At 42.3% G+C, this 23,586-nt stretch overlaps 1 protein-coding gene across 2 annotated transcripts in view; it reads right to left on the bottom strand.

Moving 5' to 3' along the window:
• Window positions 1-23,586, bottom strand: part of ANO9 (anoctamin 9) — a 63,841-nt gene that overhangs the window by 13,670 nt on the left and 26,585 nt on the right. For both annotated transcript variants that reach the window (XM_044270135.1, XM_044270136.1), the window contains exons 7-19: window positions 20,479-20,564; window positions 17,748-17,882; window positions 15,809-15,905; window positions 14,702-14,762; window positions 11,868-11,950; window positions 10,714-10,818; window positions 10,443-10,607; window positions 9,430-9,466; window positions 8,322-8,433; window positions 6,460-6,517; window positions 5,918-6,015; window positions 1,321-1,475; window positions 1,075-1,227 (exon numbers count right to left, since the gene is read on the bottom strand). In XM_044270135.1, coding sequence (XP_044126070.1) covers window positions 1,075-1,227; window positions 1,321-1,475; window positions 5,918-6,015; window positions 6,460-6,517; window positions 8,322-8,433; window positions 9,430-9,466; window positions 10,443-10,607; window positions 10,714-10,818; window positions 11,868-11,950; window positions 14,702-14,762; window positions 15,809-15,905; window positions 17,748-17,882; window positions 20,479-20,564 — 1,345 coding nt within the window. The remainder of the gene's footprint in view (window positions 1-1,074; window positions 1,228-1,320; window positions 1,476-5,917; window positions 6,016-6,459; window positions 6,518-8,321; window positions 8,434-9,429; window positions 9,467-10,442; window positions 10,608-10,713; window positions 10,819-11,867; window positions 11,951-14,701; window positions 14,763-15,808; window positions 15,906-17,747; window positions 17,883-20,478; window positions 20,565-23,586) is intronic.

Raw genomic sequence — 23,586 nt, 5'->3', positions numbered from 1 at the left:
GGTTTTGGCGGAAATAACTGACCAAATAACTGAAGTGTGAACTCAGCTTTAAAAGGACAAAAAAAAGAAAAAATGAAGTCTGAGCTATATGTTTAAAAGGGATTATTCAGTCTCAGATTTTTTTTCCCCAAAAGCTTAGGATTTTTATAAAATACCTTACCGATCCCGGACCATTTAAGTGCCGTCATTTTCAGAATTCCCATCTGCTCTCTGTATCCTGGCCTCCAGCAAAGACATTTCGACATGGACATGTGACACCAGGTTACCGCTGCAGCGGTTACAGGTCTATTTCTAAATGTCATCACTTGTTGTCAGGACACAGCGACCGACAGGGAACCCAGAAACCAGAGGCACCAGGGGATCGATAAGTATTATTCAATTTTATCATTTCCTAGCGTTGTAAGCTTTGGGTAAAAAAAAAAGATCAGTCAAAAAAAATGCATCGAAATGCCGAATCCGTCTTTCCGGTGTCATCCGGCAAAATGGATCCGGCATTTACTTTTTTCACCTTTTTTTTGGTCTGCACATGCACAGACCGGAAGGACGGATCCGGCATTCTGGTATTTTGAATGCCGGATCTGGCACTAATACATTCCTATGGAAAAAAATTCTGTATCCGGCATTCAGGCAAGTCTTCAGTTCTTTTCGCCGGAGATAAAACCGTAGCATGCTACTGTTTTCTCTTTTGCCTGATCAGTCAAAAAGACTGAACTGAAGACATCCTGATGCATCCTGAACGGATTACTCTCCATTCAGAATGCATAGGGATATGCCTGATCAGTTATTTTCCGGTATAGAGCCCCTATGAAGGAACTCTATGCCGGAAAAGAAAAACGCTAGTGTGAAAGTACCCTAAAGCAAGCACTTGGAGGACCCTGCAGTGATGACATGAATGCAACCCGACAATCAGGAAGGAAATAAGGGGCCACATCAGGGAGGTATGGAGGAGCAAATGAGTCACAGTGAGTAATTATTTAATGAAAACTCATGCAAGTGCCGAAAATGTGTATGATATATTGATCTGACCACTTTCAAAATAAAGAAACATTGTGAGGAACCTCTTTACAATCTCACCTATGTCATTTACTTTTCTTGGCACCAGGCGGCGCTGCAAGCGAGTCATTTTGATGGCATCAAGGCGGATTTCCAGTACATTGTTGATGAAGGCGAGGAGTGGGGCAAGAGGGAAGGCAGCCACAAAGATGGTCGTGAAACTGTATTGAATAACTTAAGATGGACACAAGAGAATGATCACATATCACAAACGCCTTATGAAAGGGGTGACCACGATTAATGGTGCAGTTTATGTACAAGACTCACCCATTTCTAGAAACTCATCAAACAAACTGAAGATATGGACTTCACCAAGCCTGTAATTGGCTTTCCATGCTTCCGTTACATGGTCCCCGGATCCCTGCTCACTGTGCACCCTACTCCGCCTGTCCTTCAGTGTACGAATCTTATGTTTTATGAATCTACAGAGAGAAGGTTTCTGAGTTTTAATAAGCTCAATGATCCAGATTGCAAAATATTTCTGAATGTAAAAATTCCGTGGCAGTTTATACGTTCTCCTCAGGTTTCTGTTGGTCTCCCTTTGGGTCCTCTGGTTTTCTCCCACACTCCAGTATATACTAATAGGTTAATTTGAAATTGCAGCGAGCCCCTGATGAACTGGTGCAGCGGATGGGAGTGGTAGTGGCCCTGATGAGGTGTTGTGCCACGGTGTACTCCCTCAGGCCATTGCTCCTAGGGATCGGTGCAGTGGAAATGTAGTTTGAAGAATCAGGCCAGAAGTGAACTAATAACAGTCTCTTTTTACTTAGTACAAAATATAACTTGTGGTACCACCAGAATCAACAAATTCAAAGTGCAGTTTCGGGCACCAGTTAATGAGGTATGTTGGCAGTTTGGATGACTATATATTGCCATTTGTGGTTATAGGTGCCCACTGTAAGGTTCAGACTTGAGGTTTATCTGGCCTAGTGGTGGTACAGGTGATGGGTGTCTGAGCCTTAGGCCCTCACTTTGCAGCAGTGTCTGTATTTTCACAGAATTTTTTCAATACATAATTTGGGTAGGTGTATTGCAGAAATTTCTCTGAAAAATTAAACCTACTTTAAAAATTAACTTTTAATGGATACTTTATAAGATAAATCCCAAATAACAATACTTTTTACATATATATAGATTAAATGACGACTGCAGTATATTTTATACTGGCTGCAGTTTCGTATCTAGCATTGAGAGTTCACAGGGTTCTTTTGTGTTTCCAATGTGTATCACACTAGATAGAAAAATTTGTTACCACTCACGGTTACCGATGGCGATTCGCAGTGGATCCCAGACCAGGTTTTCAGAAGGTAACTTGATGTTGAGTCCCAGATCCGGATACCATAGATGTTGATCGTCAGGTATAGGTACAGTTTCTCCACTATCAGTTTTGCCAATAGGTTAAGTTGGAGAAAGAAAGAAATAAAATAAGAAAAATAGGGAGGTCTGACCCTAAACTACTTGTGAGTCCCTGCCTAAAAGTGGAGAGAACCTCCGCCTAAATGCGGAGGTATAACCCCCTAATGAGGTGACCCCACTTATCGACGGCTAAGCCATGAGTGGTAGCCCTGAAGATAAACTCCCAAAACAATATAGTAGATCCCGACGCGTTTCTCACTGTCACTGGTTTGGTGACAGGATCATCAGGGGATATTGGATGTAAAGTGGCACAATCGCCAAAAAAGTTTTCAAGCCAGATGAGAGCTGCTGGTGTTGCTGCTAGATGGATGTGAAGATGGCAGTCCAGCACTGCCATCTTCACATCCATCTAGCAGCAACACCAGCAGCTCTCATCTGGCTTGAAAACTTTTTGGGCGATTGTGCCACTTTACATCCAATATCCCCTGATGATCCTGTCACCAAACCAGTGACAGTGAGAAACGCGTCGGAATCTACTATATTGTTTTGGGAGTTTATCCTCAGGGCTACCACTCAGGGCTTAGCCGTCGATAAGTGGGGTCGCCTCATTAGGGGGTGATACCTCCGCATTTAGGCGGAGGTTCTCTCCACTTTTAGGCAGGGACTCACAAGTAGTTTAGGGTCAGACCTCCCTATTTTTCTTATTTTATTTCTTTCTTTCTCCAACTTAACCTATTGGCAAAACTGATAGTGGAGAAACTGTACCTATACCTGACGATCAACATCTATGGTATCCGGATCTGGGACTCAACATCAAGTTACCTTCTGAAAACCTGGTCTGGGATCCACTGCGAATCGCCATCGGTAACCGTGAGTGGTAACAAATTTTTCTATCTAGTGTGATACACATTGGAAACACAAAAGAACCCTGTGAACTCTCCATGCTAGATACGAAACTGCAGCCAGTATAAAATATACTGCAGTCGTCATTTAATCTATATATTGTTGTTATTTGGGATTTATCTTATAAAGTATCCATTAAAAGTTAATTTTTAAAGTAGGTTTAATTTTTCAGTGAAATTGCAGCAGTGTCTGTAAAGCAGTATTAGACTGACTCTTGTCGCAGGTGCTTTCTTGAAGCTGAATTTTGTAGGTCTCTCTGGAGAATCATATATGATTTTCAGGAGTAGGAGCTCCTGCATGTGCATCCTTTCCTTTCTAACACTGCACTGGCATTCCTCTTCTTGGCAGCAAATAGGACCAGCCCACTCCTACCAAGAAGGGAGGAACAGGGTGGTTAGACCTGTTCCTGCTGATCAATGCCAATCACACCTCCTCCTGTTAGTTACATAATAATTACAACACAACTATTTACAATTGCAGATACCCCCAGGTCTGGGCTACTGAAAATTTTTGATTTTGGCCCAGTGGGGGCAGCAACCAATGTGAGTAATGACAATCTGTGTACAGCGCTGAGGAATAATTTTATCTGTATATAAATGAATAGAATATAAGACAACTTTTTTTTTTTTACATTTGGGTTACTCTACTTGCTTAAACTAAAACTGTGACTATTGTAATGAGCAGAAAAATATCTTCATTCAGTGTCTAAGCCTCTAAGGGAAACCATAGTATAATTGCAATCAAATATGTAATTATTTTCTCCAACCAGGGTTGATGTCATATGACCTAAAATTGGGGTCCTTGCAGGGATCTGGAGTTTTTCCTAGCCTCCACAGCATAACACATTGATCCCCCAGTGTTATATTTTGCCTGATTCTTTTACTGTGTCAACATATTCCACATTGCTGTACAGAGATTGTCATCACTTACATAAGTCCCCGTCCCCAGTGGAGCTCACATTGTAATCCCTCTAAGGCCTCATGCACCCAACCATATGGATTTTGTGGTCCACAAAATACGGATACCATTCATGTTGCATCTGCATTTTTGTGGTCATAGGTCCGTGGTCCGCAAATTGTGGCCAGGTATAGAATATGTTCTGTTTTGCAGAACAGTCATACGGATGCGGAAAGCACACATCCATGCGATTTCCACATTCGTATGTCCGTTCTGCAAGAAGATAGAATATGTGCAGTATCTCAGACCTGGGGGTATCTGCAATTGTTTTACTTGTATTGTATTGTTATGTAATGTTCTTCCATGTACATCAGCAAATTAGATATGGTTGGCAGGAACAAGGCTAACCACCCTCTTCATCCCCTCTTGGTAGGAGTGGGCTGGTCCTTCTTCCTTCCAGGATGGGGAGTTCCAGGAGATAGGAAGCAAATGCCAGAGCTCCTACTCCTGTGAGTCTATCACTCTAGGGAAATTGCCAGAATCAAGAATGCTGCTTCCAAATAACTTCAGTGTACCTGGACAGCAGAGTGATCACCAAAACTACAGCGTTACAGACCCTGCTGCAGGAAAGAGAATACGGTTTAGACATCTATCACCTGGAACACTGCCAGGCCAGGACACCCATATACACAAGTGCATGTAAGTGCCATTTAATTGCCACCTAACCATCCACCAAATCTCATCACCTGTGAACTGGAACTGAAACTGAACTTTGTACCCACTACTGATGGATGTGCCACAAGTTATATTTTGCACTAAGTAAAGAGAGACCGTTACGTATTCACTTTTGGCCTTTCTTCTTCACTGATTCCCAGGGAGCAAGGGAACCGTGACACAACAACTCATCACGGCCACTACCTCTCCCATCCTCCTCAGTGGCTTGCTGCATATGTCCGAAAAATGCGGACCACTGAACCAGTGAGGTCAATAGGTCCACAAAAAATGCGTCTGGCGTAGGAACTGCATCCGTATTTTGCGGATCCACAGTTTGAGGACCACAAAACAGACATGGCTTAACTCAGACACACACATTAGGGAGTTTCACTATCAGTATTTTTCTGATGTGTGGAAAAACCCAGGTTCCCAGAGCTGCAAGGCACCATGCTATCCATTGAAATCATCTGTTATGTATTACTGGATCCAGCAGGGGGCGGATTTATTTATAAAAATGGTGGGGCAGATTATAAAACTACTCTCTACAGGCATTGGGAGAGTCATATAGCAGGCCAAGAAAACCCTAGAAAGGGTGGGAGACTGAGATGAACCAAACATTCAGGGGGAAATTTATCACCCCTCTATGGCTTTGACATTAAAAAGATGCAAAACTCAGTTTTCTGACTTTTTAAATGTCATTGCAACTTCCCAACTAGCATTTTTATGCCGTCCTTGGCAGTTTCCGAAAAGGGAGCGTGGTGAGGGTGTAAATAATGACTAAAATTTACTTTAGCTCCGAGGTGCCATAGATTTCAGACTGGTGCACGGACTGCCGGAGGAGGCATTTAGTTTATGCCATAAATTACATGCCTCCTCCGGCAGCGGAGGCCCTATGAAGATTGGCATAGCACACATCGACCTTGATAAATCAGGTCCTCCGTTTTTTGCCTGGGGCTTCTTTTTTCAATCTTGCTCAAGTGACCGTCATACTCACGGGGACAGAAATTCCATGCAGTTGCTGAGCGTCTGTTTAAGGATCATGATGATGCACATTTGTATAAACAGGTCAGTAATACATCCACTTGGGTGACACTATAATGAAAGATGGATGTTAGAAACGAACCAAAATGTTCATTCCCAATAAACCATAAAAGGATTGTCCATTCTTTTGTATTGATGGCCTGTGCTTAGGATAGCCCATCGATATCTGATGTGTGTGGTGGGTCTGACACCCTGAACCCCCGCTAATCAGATGTTTGGAAGTTGTACCAATCTCAAAACTATACAGCTCCACCCATTGTGTAGTGGACAGGGCTGGTTATTGCACTTTCTTCCCATTCCAAACCAGCTGATTGTCAGTATACCAACGCCATATTACCTGCCGATCAGATATTGATGGGCAATCCTGGAGACAAGCTATCAGTAGATATTGAATGCATAACCCATTTAAAGGGATTGGCCCATGAACAACATTTATCTCATATCCACAGAATGTTAGTAGAAAAATCCCCTTACAGTAGCTTTAAGTACACTCACCTCTTCCAGCCTCCACTCTCCAGCAATGCGTATGTAGTTTCCTGGGTATCCATTAATCCTATTAATGAAAGCATCCACATTTTAGCTACATTTCCATATTTATTTAGGCAAAAGAAATTTGGCAATGCACAATGGGAAAATATGCAAAGAGCCATCTACCAGAGAAAGAGAACCATCTTGCTAGCGGCACCTTCTGGAAGTGGCTCCCTGTGAGTCAGCGTAATTTAGGCATCTATTTTCCCTTGTCATGTCCCAACACTCTCTAAAGAGTCGGACACTGACTCACAGGGAGCCACCACCACGTCCAGAAGGTTGGACGAGCGATACGGTTCTTTTTCTCTGGGAATTATCCCTTTGCACATTATTTTGGAGAATGTCATGACACATTGGGCTAAAGGGTCAACTTGAAAGGGTTGGGTGCTTTGGACAACCCCTTTCTGTTTGAAGGGTCCATCAAAGTGATGCTGAGATCACCGGGGATCAGCTGTTATCTGTAGGGGAGCCCGTCAGTTCAATAATACACCTGCAGAGGAACTGGAACTTTACACAAATTGGTTTCTGAAATTCTGTGCTCCGTCTCCCCTCCCTGCTCGGACTAAGGTTCCTTTCAAATTTCCATGTCCATTTGACGTCTGTGGAAAAATCTGTTTGTGTTTCATCCGTGATGTTGTCCGTGAAGGAGCCCGTTTTTTTGCTCTCTGTGTGTCATCCATATTCCACAGACAGTACTCAAAAAAAATTGTTTCCAGAGCAACTCCTACCAGTGGTCAGTGAAAAACAGACCAAACACAGATACTGTAACGTTTCAGCAGACAAGGGGTTAAAATCCGTTTAGGCGATATGCCCCTTTCTGAGAGACAGGCACAGCTACTGCAGAACACCAAACTCCCGAACTGGATATAAAATAGCACTCCAAACTGGAACCTCGCGAATAGCTGCTAGCAGACGAACAGGAAAAGCATACAATCAGCTTACACTCCTGGCAATCAGTCTCTAACAGCATACAGGGAATCCCCCCAATGACGAGACAAGGCTCCGTGTTGAGGGTCAAGCAGTGGTCTGTGAGTTAAAATGGCCGCTATCTATTGTTCTCACCATGTGCTTCATCCATTGTTCTCACCATGGGAATAGTAAAATCCAAGCAAGTAAGGCAAATGATGCAATCCAGGGACAGAGGGCTCAGTCCCAAGTGCCTTAAGACCCAATAACTTAAGGGACCATAATCCCAGGGCAGGAGGCTGGCAAACAGCCCCCTCCAAAACACTGTGGCGAGGTTGGTTTCGCCACAGATACCATCTGTGTTGCGTCAGTATTTTTTCATGGACCCATAGAATTCAATGGAAGTGTTTGGCCCGTATAATGAACCAAAGTAGAGCATGTCTCCGTGATTTTTTTTTCTGATCCACGATCAATGTAAAAATACTCATGTGTGAGCAAACATTTTAAAATCAATGGGTACGTCTGCTGATGGTGGAAAATGCGGATAGCATACATCAGTGAAATACAGAAATGTGAACAAGGCCTTATAAATGAAGATCTTGAATGGAAGATCGCCCCGTGAAAATAAGTATTTGCAAATGGGTTTTCTAAACGAGTCAACCCCCTCAGGGTAAGTTCACACACTGCATATTTGTTGCAGACTTGGAATCTGTGCCCAACTTCTGCAACAAATTACTGTCCACGGGGAACCTTGGGCAGTTCCTTCATGGCACTTTGTCAGCCGGACATTTTGGACAGCTTCTCTTGTCATACGAGATGACCTACATAAAACCCTTTAGATGACACATCTTCTGTAAGTTATAATCTACCTGTAATTAATAGTAGAGGCCACATATTACATGGCTCTAATGATAGTCAGTTACCTTCCCAAGAAGAACGCCACATAGAAGAGGGATGAGAAGTGGGTGACAAATTGAAATGTAAACACTTTTGTTGTGAAGCTGTTTTCTCGTTCCGTAAAAGTCCGAGGTTTCTCTGAGCGGAGACAAGAAAGTTAAGTTATCCTGCAAAATTGGATTGCTATGGTCTCACATCATTTCACAGTTCTAAGGACTACAGCACTCATCCTAAGATTTACTTAATAAACTTCGGAAAAAAACAAACATTCTATTCTACAGAATCCTAAAACTGTCCAACTGTATGAAGCACTGTGAAGAACGGCGTCTAACTTGACATTTTGCCTAGGAGAGTGGTGGTGTGAATCACCTAGTCACCTATACTAATATCCGCTCTGCTAGATACTTCACAATGAGGTGCAGGATCTATACAGGTGACTAGGCAGCTTATGCAGGTTAGATAGGTTTCATGCTAGAAAGGAACCAGACCATGGAGAACCCTGTAGCCCAGTGATGGCTAACCTCCGGCACTCCAGCTGTGGTAAAACTACAACTCCCAGTATGCTCTATTCATTTCTATGGAGTTCTGAGAACAGCCAAGCAAGTGTACATTTTGGCAGTTGTAGTTTTACCACAGCTGGAGTGCCGGAGGTTAGATATCACAGCTGTAGCCTGTCGGTGTGACAAAGACATCATAGTTGCTAAACATTACTTTTGTGTGGGGGACTCAAACAGGGGCACCAAGGGAGTCATTACTGTGTAGGGAGCAAAAGAGGGGCATTATTACTGTATAGGGGCACTATAACTGTATGAGGCACTAAAAGGAGCACTGTGTGGGGCCTAATGGGGACACTTAGGGGCGCAAAAGATCTTTATAAACCCTAGAGACACCTCTGGAGCCCACACAGCTGAGCAACAAGCTGAGGTAGGTGAGTACCGACACCCAGGCTCATAATCTCATAATTTGCCCTGGGGCCCGTAGGACTCTAGTTACAACCCTGGGAACCATACAGAAGAATCTAGAGGTTTTTTAATCAAATATTCCATGAGAATAAATTGTGGCATGATGCATTACATGCTTATTTTTCTCATTTATCTCTGCACCTCTAAAATGTATTAAATTCAAGCAACTCACCCAAATTACATAAATAAGTGGAAACCATCCGATTCACCTGAAATGAAATTGAACACAGACAAGAACCACCATCAACAATTCAGCAATTACTTAAAATGCCAAAAATAATCCTTCATGTCCCTCAAAGCCGCCAGACATACCTTTCCTAAATTTTAGTGGCCGGACAGCCTGGGGCACAGATTTCAGAGGACCTCTTGTCATGCTACCTATTCAGTGGGACAGCTGGGAATCCCATTAATTACAAGTATGGGGGTCCTGTGTCTCCCTTTGTGGAATAATCTATGGGACTGCTGGAGATAGCCAAATGTTGTACTTGACTATCTCTGGCAGTCCTGACAGCACACATTCTTGAACTCCATTCATACAGTGGCCTCCATTCTCATGACCAGTAGGGGGGGTCCCAGTGGTTGGATCTCCCTCCAATCAGAAACTTAGGGGTAATTTATTAAAGACCGGCATTTTATGCCAGTCTTTGATACCTCCTGTGCTGCCAGAGGATGCTTTTAATTTAGGATGTTGCATAGGCCTGGCTATAAATTAGGCACATTTTCCGGCAGTCCATGCACCCAGATTGATATCTACTCCAGCCTCTGACTGGAGTATATTTAATTTGTCATTTACACCTGGAAACAGACGTAAAAACATAATGTGCACCTAAAATTTGTAGCACAGAGGGGACGTGTAAATTTTTTACCCCAAGAACTGGAGTAGGGGGCTATTATAATTGAAGACCGTATTCCCTATCCTGTGGTTAGAGGATAAGTAAAATTTGTCAAAAACCTCTTTACACTTTGGGTTTTTCTGGACTTACTTATTGGTCACCTATCCTTAGGATAGGCCATGAATATCATCTCAGCAGGGATCAGACTCTAGGCACCGCCACCGTTCACCGATCACAAGCTCTGGAGCCTGAACCAGGCATCTGACACAGCTCCATCCACTGTGCAGTGACTGTGCCTGGCAGTGATGTACTGACCCAAACCATGCAAGCTCTATACCTCTGAACAAATTACCTTAGTCATGATGACAATGGTGAGATAATGAAGTACAGCTCCAGACATCACAGCGGCAGTATTGGCATGCTCACTTAGAAAATGCCAAGACGAACGCATGAAGAACACGGTCGCCACAACTCGGTATACCACTAGAGCTTGCGCTATCCCAATCAGAATGGCTATCTGGTGGAGAAAATGGAAAGCAAAAGCATGAGTTAAGTCAACATTACTGGCACAGACCAATGTGTATTGTTTTTAGACATATGTATTACAGATGTAAGTTCGATACCATAGCAGCCACTCCCAAAAGGACTACAGTAGAACGCAGGTATGAATGTTGGTGCATCTGAATGTCGCATTCTGGATTATTGATCAGTTCCAAAGCCAACTCCTCCTGCATAAAAACAAATAGCACTCATTATATATATATTAGAGACTCTACAAAAAGCTTACTCTAGAATACAGTCCATGGCCAAAACACACAAAGTGCGGGTACATTACTGGTATTAAAGGATTAGCCGTGACAACATTACAATAAAGCAATAGCTGGCCACCAGGAAAATGCTAAGCAATCACAAAGACATGTATCGAAATCTGTAGGAGACTTCTCAACCTTGGATATCAGCAGCAAAGATAAATGTTGAGGTTCAGAGGTACAGCTTGGCTTGTGCAAAATCAGGGCCCCACACTGGTCATTTTTTGAGGCAGAAGGGCCTTTGGGTTTCCTCAAGCATCCCCTATAATTATGCTCCTGCCGAGTCCAAGTCCTTCCCTCAGAGGCACCATGCCTGTACAGCAGCACATGGAGTCCCATCGGCCTACTATGGAGCTGTAGGCACTTTGTGTACTAATGTACTAGGATCACATGTCGAATGTACGGCATGTGATCCAGAAATGTCTGCAAAGTAATTACACTGGGGTGCGCAGAGCTGGCCTGGTAGGAATATTTTCAACGTTACCACTGTTAAAGTGCTTAATTCCATGAACGGAGGGGGACCATTAAAAAAAAAAAAAGTTACGGGTAAGACCCACTGGTCTGCAGCACCAGTTTTGCACTAAAATAATGCATCCATCAGCTGCTGTGAGTGGGCTTGGCCTGCCACGTGTGGACTATTTGGCCTTACCCTTAAGGGCTTATTTAATCACATATAACCCCTATAATATGATAGCCATGAAATAACAGATTTTAACAGCAAAAGTTGCCTTTGGTTTCAGAAGAAGTATAGTATTACATGTGGCCATTGAAATGGTCGGCTCTCTATCTTATATATTGGTGGACTGGGTCTCTTAGAGCAAGAGGCACTCTAGTCAGGCTCTCAGAGGAGGTCCCCCACTGGGACATCTATATGTTCTAGTACAGTATATGGTAAAGGGATTATCAAGGTAACCCCCTGCACTAGAGTTACAGTGGATATCACTTGTGCTAAGAAAATGAAACACTACCTCATCCTCATCCCAGCTGTACAGGTTCCACCATGAAGCATCTCTTGCTCTCTGCCTCTTCCAGAGCTCCAAGAATACAGTAGCTGAAGGAAAAAAAAAAAAAAGACATGGGTCATAATACATCTCGACCTAAAACTTACTTTAATTCCTGTTCTTCTGAAGAAAACATCCATGCATTGCACTTGTCATATAGATATAGATGAGTCATAAGGAAGTTCTCTCTATTTACAATATACATGGAGATAAAGCATCAACGTCAAGGTCTCAGTATGAACTTTCAACATACCAGTCTTTAAAATTTTGTGCATAGATATTTCTACAGAATGCCTCACTATATAATCTTCTCCAAGCCTATTTCTCACTGCACAGACTTAGGAGAACCCAGCACGCAACTCACAGCTGTCTTACTCCTGCACTTTTCTCCTTTGCACCCTTGCCTTGATCGTTTTCTACTCTGGAGACATATGATAATTCATTCTTAATCTTATGAGTGGGAAGGATCTAAAAAAATTTAAAATCCTGTGTAGCATGAAGAGACATTCTATGGTATTTCTATATAGGTTATTCCTATGACCACTTTTTCCACATGTAGCGGCATGTACGCCAATGGTGGTCACCCAGACGGTAAGGTCAAGTGGTTTCTAGACAGCCTGAACTCAATATCACTCATTGCCCTGGATCACTAGACTTGCTTCTTACATTCACAGTTTTAAAAGTGCATTAAAACTGATTTCAGATACACAAGTGGTGCAACACGGGTTCAGCAAGTGGCAAACCTTGGGCGTTATCATGCCCTACTTTCTTTAAACATGTACAATGGTAAAAACATTGTATCATTTTTGTATGATGCACTAAAAGAGTAGTGTTCCATTTGTACTTGTTATTTTACGTTCCTTACTGTACATGCAAAGAGGCATTTCCCAAGAAAGAGCACCACCTCACCAGCGTCACCTACTGAACTGGTCTCTTTATGGAGATTCAGCACTCTTCCCATGCCGCTTCCAAGGCATCGGACTGAGCCAGCCAGAATCCTACTCTGTACTGATGGGGGCAAGCACCCCAAAACAGCTGTCTATGGATGGATGGATACCTGGATTGACTATATTCCCTTGTCAAATCCCAAGGCTAGTTAGAAAGTCTTGACTCATAGGGGGCAACTTCCAATAGGTAGGGCTGGTGAGATATCACTTTGTGTATCAGTTTCCCCTGGAGCATTGCCAATAAGTCTCTATACAGGAAGAAGATACAGCACCCTGACACATGTTACTTACTGAAAATTAAAAAAAAAAAATTAAAAGGGTTTTCCCAGGATCTAGAGTCATCAATATCAGATTAGTGAGGGGGCCGGCACCCAGCATCCCATGATAATCACTGAAACTATACAGAGCTCCATCCACTGTGTAGTTTCCAGAGCTGGCATACTACAGCTCAGCTCCCAGTCACTTGAATGGGCGCTAAGCTGCAGTACCCCAGAACGGCCACTATACAGTGCATGGAACCTTCTGCTTCCAGCTCCACCCACTGTATAGTTTCTGGTGCAGATGGCTGCCTGACACACCTGATCAGTTGAGGTGATGGGCATTAGACCCCCACTAATCTGTTATTGATGACCTATCCTAAGGATATTTCATCAATATGTACAGCTCGAAAGACCCCTTTACTAATCAGAATAAAAAAAGAAAAAAAGATTCCTTCAAGAAGGCCTATGCCACATGACCATAGTCTACGGCCCATGCACAAGTTGACCCGGTTGCATCGTTCTGCACTTTATGTTGGCTTAGATACTGACTGAGTGACTGATTCATACAGCTTTATGTATGTTCCCCTTTCCAGCAAGCGGGGCTCATCCCTAATGTAAAATTAGCTATCAAAACTGGTGTAAAGGAAAACTGGCTTAGATGCCCATACCAACCAATCAGATCCCACCCATCCCGTCTTATTGTTCATGGTCTTGATTACTTTTTTACTTCTTTGTCATTACAAACTGCAGAATTTAGTGCCCTTTTACATGTAGCAATTAAGTGAGCAGCGATCGGGAATAAGAAAGTTTGTGCCCGATCATTGTCCGCATTTAATCTTCATTACTGTACGGGGATGAATGATCGTTAATACAATTTTCTTACTTCTGAGCAGCACATCGGGCAATGTCCTGAGGATGAACAAGGATTTTCGGTGCTGCATGAAAGATGCGATCACCAGACAAACGATCATTAGTCCATTTCTTGGGTAATTGACAGCACATTTACATGGGCCATTTATTGGAAACGAGCGTTCATACCCTCGCTCTTTGTAAAGACCTCTTAGGGCAATTATTATGACGATTATAGATTCTGGAAATGTAATGACAACGAAAGATATTGGAGAAGATATTCTAAGACTTGCGTTACAATTGCCAGTCTTAGTATAAAGTCCGTTGGTGCAGAATCCACCAAATTTATTAAGAGACACAGGCCTCTTTGGTGCATTTCCAGGCAGTCTGTGCGTCCGACTCTTAAATCTATACACCCCTCCTGCTAAGGCTCACCCAGTGTTGCTTTGCTTTTAAAAAGTGACAAGACCATTGAAAATTCACCAATTTTTACGCAATCATGTATCATCATTTTTACGCCACAATAATGGTGTAAACTGTTTAATAAATGTCCCTCATTGCCTCTGTAGACACCCCCTTTCCATATGAACATTACAGTATACATGGAGGGTCTTCCATTGGGGACGTCCTGTATTAGCCAGAGTGACACGAAGAAAGAGTAACGCTCATTCTAACAGACTTATCCCAGCCGATTTGAATAGGCACCATGTAGTACTACATTTAAACTACATTACATTAGACTTACCCCACACTGCCATAAACATAGCGAAGAACACTGTGCCCTCATTATCAAATAAATGGGTAACCTACAGAATAAAAAAAAAAGAAATACATTTTTATATCATACCGACACATCATTAGTTTTGTTTAGTAGGGGATCCAGTGCCGAGACTCCTCATCGATCACTGAAATGAAGGGGCAGAGGTGCTCAGCTGAGTGCTGCACCCCCTTCGGCTGGGATCAGAGTGTGTAGGGTAGGAATGTGCACGAGTCCATACGCCGCATGCTTGACTCTCCTAGAAGAACTGAGAGAAGCTCATCCCAGTGGAAAGGGGTGCACCACTAGACTCGACACTTCTGCCCCTTCGTTTCAGACCCCCACTGATCAAAACTTATTGCAGGTCATTTCACGATAAGGATAATGAATAACACCATGAGAATAAGGGAGCTGTGGTGCTTAGTGGAGGCCCAGGCCATGGCTCCTCAGCTTTTATCAGATGTAGCATCACACTCGTTCATGGGCTATGCCTTGTATTGCAGACCAGTTCATTAAAGGGGTATGCCAGGTTATGCCATAAATGTGCGATTAGTCGAGGACTCAGGGATGATGCTCCCCATAGGCTCCAGTGGAGAGGTGACCATACTTCTTTGTTGAAGTCTATGAAAGCCACAAAGCTGCATGCAACGACCTCTCTATTACAGTCAGTGGATAATGCCATCTCCATTAACTGGTGAACTGTTCTTCCATGGATATGCTGTAAGTGCATATGATTGGAATAGCCCTTTAGTGAATGGAGCTGAGCTGTGATACCAGACGCACAGAACATACAATATTGAATGGGGCAGACATGGGTGGACCAGTGTCTAGTAAAACCTACGGTAGATGGAGCATTAGTGCCCGCCCATCCTTGTGATAGTTGGACCTTCACATACTGTATTGATTGAATATTCCAGAATATTCCAGGGACGTGCAATCAGTTATCAAAAGGAGTGATGAATAAATAATATGGATATCTTCAGATTGCAATAAAAAGATGGGGGGGGGGGGGGGTCTGGCTGGAAGATTTCTAGGTAGAGAGCTTGTCACTTAAACAGCAAACCATATTGTAGAATAGCAATCGCTGAAACTTACCTTTGCATATGTACAAGTGTCAGACAATGGCCAGTATGGGCAATTCTGATCACAGAGAGGACACATCAATGTTGTGTTCGCTGAGCAAATCTCCTGGCTAAGGGCAAGAACACGAAGACAAGATCATTATACGGTATAAATCACCATTAAGCTATCCAATGGATTTGAAGACAGACAGTTTAGTTAATAGTGTGTGTAATTTAACAATACATCCTTAAAAAAGGGGTATTTCCGTTTAGAACAAGTTTATCCCCTTTGTGTGGAGGACTGCTTGGACTCCCGCTAATCACAGGAATGTGGGGATCCATGTCCCCTGCACCGGTCAAGCATGTGCACCACCACTCGCTGAGATCGCCAAGCGCTGTACCTTATAGAACTGCCAGTAAAGCGTTTGGCTGTCTCCGACAGTCCTGGTAGTTCTGAAGAGATTGGAGCGGTGGTGCGAATGCTCGACCAGTGTTCCATTTAAACATAGGTCATAGACACAGGTCCCCACATTTCCATGATTAGTGGAAGTCCCAGTGGTCAGACCACCACCAATCTAACAGTTATCCCCTATCCAATGGATAGCAGATAGCTTGTTCAAACCGGAATACCCTTCTAAGACCAAGAGGAGCAAGGAAGACCAAGAGACCATAGTAAATATCTAGAGGTTCCCCTGGAATTGGGACCTATTGGTCAGAGTACAGTGAATTAAAGGATAGGTCATCCGTAAATAATCAGTGGGAGTTCCGAATCGTGGCACTCCCACTGATCTGTTGTTTAAAGGGGCCGTGGACGAGTACTGCAGCCTCTTCATTGTATACCAGGCTATAACAGTGTTATATATTTCATAGTGACTATGCTTGGTATTGCAGCTCAATCCAATTAACTTGAATGGGACTAAGCTGCACCATGGATGAGACATCACAGGCTGAGCAAGAGGCCGCTGCGCTCACCAAAGCGTTGAGGCCCCTTAAAAAAGCTGGTCGGGTTGCTGTGACGAGACCCATAGCAATCACATATAAATGACCAATCATTAGGACTGATCATCAATATTTAAGTCCAGCAAAATCTTTAAGAATTATTCTAGAAAGAGAATAATATTTTTTTTCCAGTTTCTTTTCCCCTATTGTATTAAATTAAGACCCCACAATACTGGGCAGAAGCCAGGCTTCATGATGGACATGACATCAAAGTGCTGGATAGTCAATATTTAGTCAGCAGGCTCTGTCTCCTATTAGAGGGTCCACAGTTAAAGGGGTTATCCATCTTTTTGGCCTATTTTCTTACTGATTATTTATCCTTTGGATAGCTGTTTGAGAAGGCAGTATCCTTTACAGTAATGCCACAGCCTCCTCGATGTTTCCCGTAGGCCTGTGACTTTACAACCATAGGTCACATAGCTCAGCCCCATTCACTTCAAAAGGCGGATAACCCCTTTATTATGGGGATAACCCTATTCAGTAGAGCACTTCTAGAAAGCATCTCTCATTGAGCATTCAATTTAATGATCCAGCCATACTAAATATGATTTTTTGCCATTTTTCAAGTGGTCCTAAACTTTTGATCAGCACTGTGTATATATATATATATATATATATATATATATATATATATATATATCAGCCAAATCCAACAACCATGTTCAGTAATGTGTATGGGAACTTTCTGATGTTGGATCAGGCTGTTGGATTTCAGCAGGCCTGATCTGTTTGTTGTAGGGGAGAATAACCGTTGGCAGAAGAGCCTGTCTGCAGCTTACTCCCATCTTCCAGAAACCACACCAAAAGTCAACCATATTAAATAGGTAGAAATGAACAATCTTCCTACCACCATTTCCCCGTTTCCATCATTTTATTACTCCTACACATTTGTAATATTTTAGTATAAAACATGTCTATGTATTTACAGAAATTGCTAAAACAGACAAAAAGAAAACAAAACTTGAATGTCTTACGTGATTTTGCTGGAATTGAAATGCACAAACCCATAAAAGAATACCACTACTCCAACTATAGCCGCAGGAAACAGCATAAGGGTGTACCAACCAAGCCACGCAAAATATAGCGCCACCTTCTCTCCAAAATACTCCCTGCAAAAGAACAATGCCCAGAGTAATCAACTGCATGGTACACAAACCAAACATAATGCATAGCAATACCAATCAAGGATGTAAATAATACATGTACACACATGCCTGTCATTTACATAAATGATAGTCAACACATTTTATTTCTCAGGCAAGGCCTCATAGCATAAGCTTCAGCTTTTACACAGCCTAATCCAGTATGCTATAGCAGATACCCTATGGAGGTATTCTCTCCTAGAATAGTGAAGGAATAAGGGAGAATATCTCCAGAAAATGGTGCCAGTACTGCATGAGGTCTTGGATCTATAGCGCAACGTCTGCAATATCATGACTTCAGAAGCGGCTGTATATTGTCCATGTTCCACAGGAATAGATAACCTCACAATATATATGTGTCAACGAAGTAGAAGTTCACCATTTGTGAAAAGCTTCCATTAACACCGCTATGGAAGTGAAACCGCAGAAGTCTTTGTTGCGTGATACATTACCAATGATGTACACCGACGAGCAAAAGGGCGACAATGTTTTGAACTTTTGACTTTCAGGCTCCATATCTCACCATCTACTACAGCTTTGAACATAAGACTACCATCATTTTATAGACCATTATTTTGGCTCTCTCATACATAAATTAGACTCCCAAGTTTTTAGCATATGATTAGTTATGCAGATTCTTGTCATGTAACTGCATTGTTACCGATTTGCTATAAAAAATAAAATATATATTTTGTAAATCCAACTTTTGGCTTTTAACACTACCTGAATCCTTCTGGGCATGCTCTTAATCAGATTCAAGCAGGTCTCGACTGAAATCTGTTCCCAGGTCTCTTCTACACGTTCCCAATGTTGGTGCATACTGTTCGACTCACTTGGGTACGAATACAGCTTTTTCTTCAACTCTGCGCACAAGTGTCATTGAACCATTTATTTGCCAATCTTGACGTATGCTTTGGACCATTGTCCTGCTGGAACACTATGTCGTCCTTTTCATACCCATAGTACTTGAGTGTACGAAGTAACTCGTCTTGTTGGATACTCACATATAGCTCTTGAGAGCACCATTGATCCTGGTCAAGTATCCAACGTCTTTGGCTGTGAAACAACCCTATATCATCAGGCCTGAAGTCCAATTTATGAATGAGATTGTCTATTAAATGATGGCAATCATCTTGGCTATCTCATGTTCACAGCTGTAGTGGATGGTGAGATATGGAGCCTGAAATTTAAATGTTCAGCACATTGTTACCCTTTTGCTCATCAGTGCATGTGCATGTATACTCAGGAATAGTGTTGATCACGAATATTCGAATTGCAAATTTTTATCGCAAATATATAGGCACTTCGAGAAGTCGCGAATATTTAGAATATAGTGATATATATTCGTAATTTCAAATATTCGAGATTAATTAATCAGTACACATGATTTTTCGAGTAAAAAAATTGTAACGAGTATTCGAATTTGCGAATATTCAACTAATATTTGTGAAATATCGCGAATTCGAATATGACCCCTGCCACTTATCACTACTCAGGAACTTGATTGCTACTTGCATTGTACAGTGCCCCTGCAAAAGTCACATAACTTTCCTTTGTTGCAATGGGGTGGTATAGCATAGTTAAACTTTTTGCTGATACATTTAAAGGCCACTTTCCTGGTTGCTTCATGTTCACCTTGTTACTAACTTTATTTGGTCTTGCATATATATATCGGGTTTGGTTAGCTTTGTCTGGTTGATTAGGGTGGAGTTGCTGATTGTTGAGCCTTTATATATCGAAGCCTTACTCTATTCCAATTGTTGGATATGTTGTTTGCTAGGCAAATTCCCTTCCAGATATTCTGTGCTTTTCTCTGCTACCTGTAGTTCCACAGTTCTATCTTGTTTTGGGATCTGTTGTTCCATGGTCTTTCTTGCAGTGTTTGGGTGGCTTTACATCCAGTTAGGTTCCCTGCACTCTTAAAGAACCCCTCTCCCCTACCCAAAGTGTTATAGTATGAAAAAAACACAACAGTTGAGGTTTCTGCTCATTTGGACAATTACATTTATAAATATTTATTTTGGACAGTTTAGGGTACTTTCACATTAGCGGCAGGGGAATCTGGCAGGCTGTTCCGGCGGGTGAACAGCCTTTCGGATCCGTCCTGCCGCTAGTCCACGTGTGCCCCCGGACTGCCGCTCCATCCCCATTAACTATAATGGGGGCGGAGTTCCGGCGGCAGCATGACAGCGCACGGAGAGGCAGCCGGACTAAATGTACGACATGCAGTACTTTTAGTCCGGCTGCCTCTCGCCGTGGGCTGACATGCTGCCGCCGGAACTCCGCCCAGCCCCCATTATAGTCAACGGGGACGGAGCGGCAGTCTGGGGGCACACGTGAACTAGTGGCAGGACGGATCCTACAGGCTGTTCACCCGCTGGAACAGCCTGCCGGAGTCCCCTGCCGCTAGTGTGAAACTAGCCTAAGATACATATTATGAGAATGGAGCAATCAATATGTGTATTTCTCCTGTAGTAGATATTATTAATAGTATTAGTGTTTGGCATGATGATGTAAATGTGATATCTGGCATGGATGTAACATTAGACCACCCCCATTTCACCTGATCTGTTGCACAGGCTGCTTGTAAATGACATCCCGCCATCTTGCCCATCTTTCTTTTAGATTTTTGCCAGTTGTTTCATTCAGCTGTAGAACAGATATAAATGTAAACTACTTATTAAGACTGAAGGCAGTTAGGCTACATATATACACATGGACACATTTGTTTGTACTCCTATGGTAAAGAAAGAAAAATCCCCAATGGTCACTGAAATAACTTGAAACCGACAAAAGTACAAAAAAAAAAAAAATCTAAATTTACTGAAGATCAGCTAATGAAAATAAGATATTGCTTTTGAATTGTGGTTCAACAGAATAAATTAGAAAACAAAATACTGGCCTGGACAAAAATGATGGCACCCTTAACTTTATATTTTGTTGCACAACCTTTTGGGGCAATCACTGCAATAAAGCGATTGTGTAACTCTCAATGAGACGTCTGCACCTGTCCACAGGTATTTTGGACCACTGCTTGTGAGCAAACTGCTCCAGCTGTCTCAGGTTTAAAGATTGACTTCTCCAGGCTGCATGTTTCATCTCCTTCCACAGAAGTTCAATAGGATTTAGATCAGGACTCATAGAAGGCAACTTCAGAATAGTCAAGTGCTTTGCTCTTAGCCATTCTTGGATGTTTTTGGAGGTCTATCCCTATATCCAGTAATTTTATCCCTTTATCCAGTAATTCATACAATGTACCCATCCATCAAGCTTACATTATCATTTACAAGGTCTAATAATTGCTGTGTTCCTTCCCATTACCTAAATCGAAAAAACATTTAATTGGTGGCAAGGGTGAGAACAATTTCTTTGAAAGAACTTCAGGGGTGTTTGCTGCTGAGCTTCACAAGGAGAGAAAGCTTTTTGCAGACTGGTGGAGCTAGTGACCATTTCAGGCTCGGTTTAGATTAGCATTATAATCTCCTTTATAAAAAGAGCCATGACAGCAATAAATCTGTTTTCCAATCCCAACGGACCCACTGACTTATAGGTTCCAGTATTTCCAGACCTTTGACAGAAAGGACAGCACTACATTACACCATGCTTGTCGTCAAATATACTTGAAGCCTTGACACAAAATATTGTAAAAAAAAAATTAAAATACGTTTTACATCATACTTTTCTAATATACATTGGTATTATCATCCCTTTGAGGCTAGTCTTCTGATCGCTAGCAGAGGAGATCTCCTCCAGGTCCTCCAGAGTACGGGAGAAGTGATCGCCAATGCCATTGCTCTTCCCCATACTGACTCGTTGTTTCCTGGCAGCAGATCGTGTTTACACACGATCTTTTTTGCTGCACAAAAGATCCAATTACCCGATGAATGAGGGTTTTGCTCACTCATCAGGTAATCTGTGGTGCATTTACACCGCCAGATCATCACTAGCGAGCATTACTGGTAACGCTGGTTAGAGATGATCTGTTCAATTGTTGGTCCTTGTAAAGGGCATAGAAATTTTCTTAATGCTGTTAAGAACAGCTCAGGCAAGATGGCCTTCCCTATAATAATGTTCAGGAAATAGAATAAAAAGTCTGTAATCAGAAAATAAAAACAGATTAGAAAAAAGGATATGTTTTGCCAATTTTTTTTGGATGACACATCCCTTTAAAGGGGTTGTCCAGTTTCAGGAAGAAACCAGACAACATTTGGGGAGTGCTAAAGAAAATGGACAACATTTAGGGAGTGCCTGAAATTAAAAAATAAACCATTACCTAGCTGCCGCTCCGTTTCTCCCGGCTGCACTCTTTTGATCCGGCTACAGAGGTGATGCCATATCCACATGTGGCCGCTGCAGCCAAGCACTGGCCACAGCAGTGACTGGCTGCAGGAGTCACATGTTAATGTGATGTCAACTCTGCAGCTAGATCATAGGAGTGAGGCCGGGGGAACTGGAGTGGCGGTGTGGGATCTGCTAGGTACAGTAGGTAATGGTCTATTAGTGTTGTCTGGACAACCGCTTTGAGAAGCAATTGAATAAATACTTTTATATTTTCCAAGCTACACTTTGAGGTAAATGATCCTTTAATGGAGCTACTGTAATTTGTTTCTAATCCCTCAAATTATAAAGTCTTGTATAATCACACCATGAAAAAGAAAGGAGTCAATTACAGCTTTCATGCCCTTTAATATAGCAACTAAGCAGAGTAGATCTGATATCACATTTCGGTTGTCATTCAGCGTACAGATTCTGGATACAGTTTCTCAAGATGAACTAAATCAATAAGATCTGGATCAATACATCTGAGGAGCAACAGCTAATTGGGTTCAGCATGAATCTGAGCTTTTGAATTTTTTAGATTAATTGTACTTTTTTGGGGCGATTGTGACCTCTAGGGAAATACTGCACTGACCAACCCACTCATCTACATTCCCGTACCGCAAACCTGTTTCTGGACGTTTTCTTTCCCCATCGGTCTGGAAGTGGGGACCCAAAGTGGCTAGGAATGGGGCTGTGGCACAGGAAGAGTGAGACTCCAGAAAGTTACGTTTTTTTTTTTTTAATGAGCCCTGGTTCCGAAGACTGGGTAGGTCAGCTCCTGGACCATACAACCCCTGTAAATGCTAAGGACACCATTGGGGGCACTTTTAGATTATTACATTGTATTTATATTGGGCTAAAAAGCATTTTTCCAGTTGGTCTTTATTAAAAGTTTTCAACTGTCTTCAACAGCCTTCGACTTTCAGTGAAATTGTTCTTGATCCTTCTCAACGTAATCCGCCAGAAAGTTGCCCTCATTGCTCCATCTGTATCTCTGGTCTTCTGGGGGCTCATAAACACTTATTTAAGCTTAATTATGATCAAACTGGTAAATGTCCAGTATAAGGGGCTGCCTAGCCTTTACTAAATGATGGCCTATCTTCAGTATAAGCTACACTAGCTGATCAACGGGGACTGACACCTTGCATACCTGCTGTAGTACAAGGTTGCCAGAGCTGTTAAGTTCTGGTGCTAACTTCCGGTGATGGAGCTACACCCGAACAGTAGCGAATCAGCTAGTAATGACTATTCCTGAGAATAGACCCTCACTTAGTGAATTATCCCTTTAATGAGTGCTTATGAGCAGTCATTTCCATACAGTTTTATTGTTTACCAGAAACTATGGTTGTTT

Source organism: Bufo gargarizans, chromosome 10 (assembly GCF_014858855.1).
Source record: "Bufo gargarizans isolate SCDJY-AF-19 chromosome 10, ASM1485885v1, whole genome shotgun sequence".
In the NCBI taxonomy this organism is placed as follows: domain Eukaryota; kingdom Metazoa; phylum Chordata; class Amphibia; order Anura; family Bufonidae; genus Bufo; species Bufo gargarizans.
Note: the sequence above shows the minus strand (reverse complement) of the source record. Positions and strands in the feature narration are given on the sequence as shown.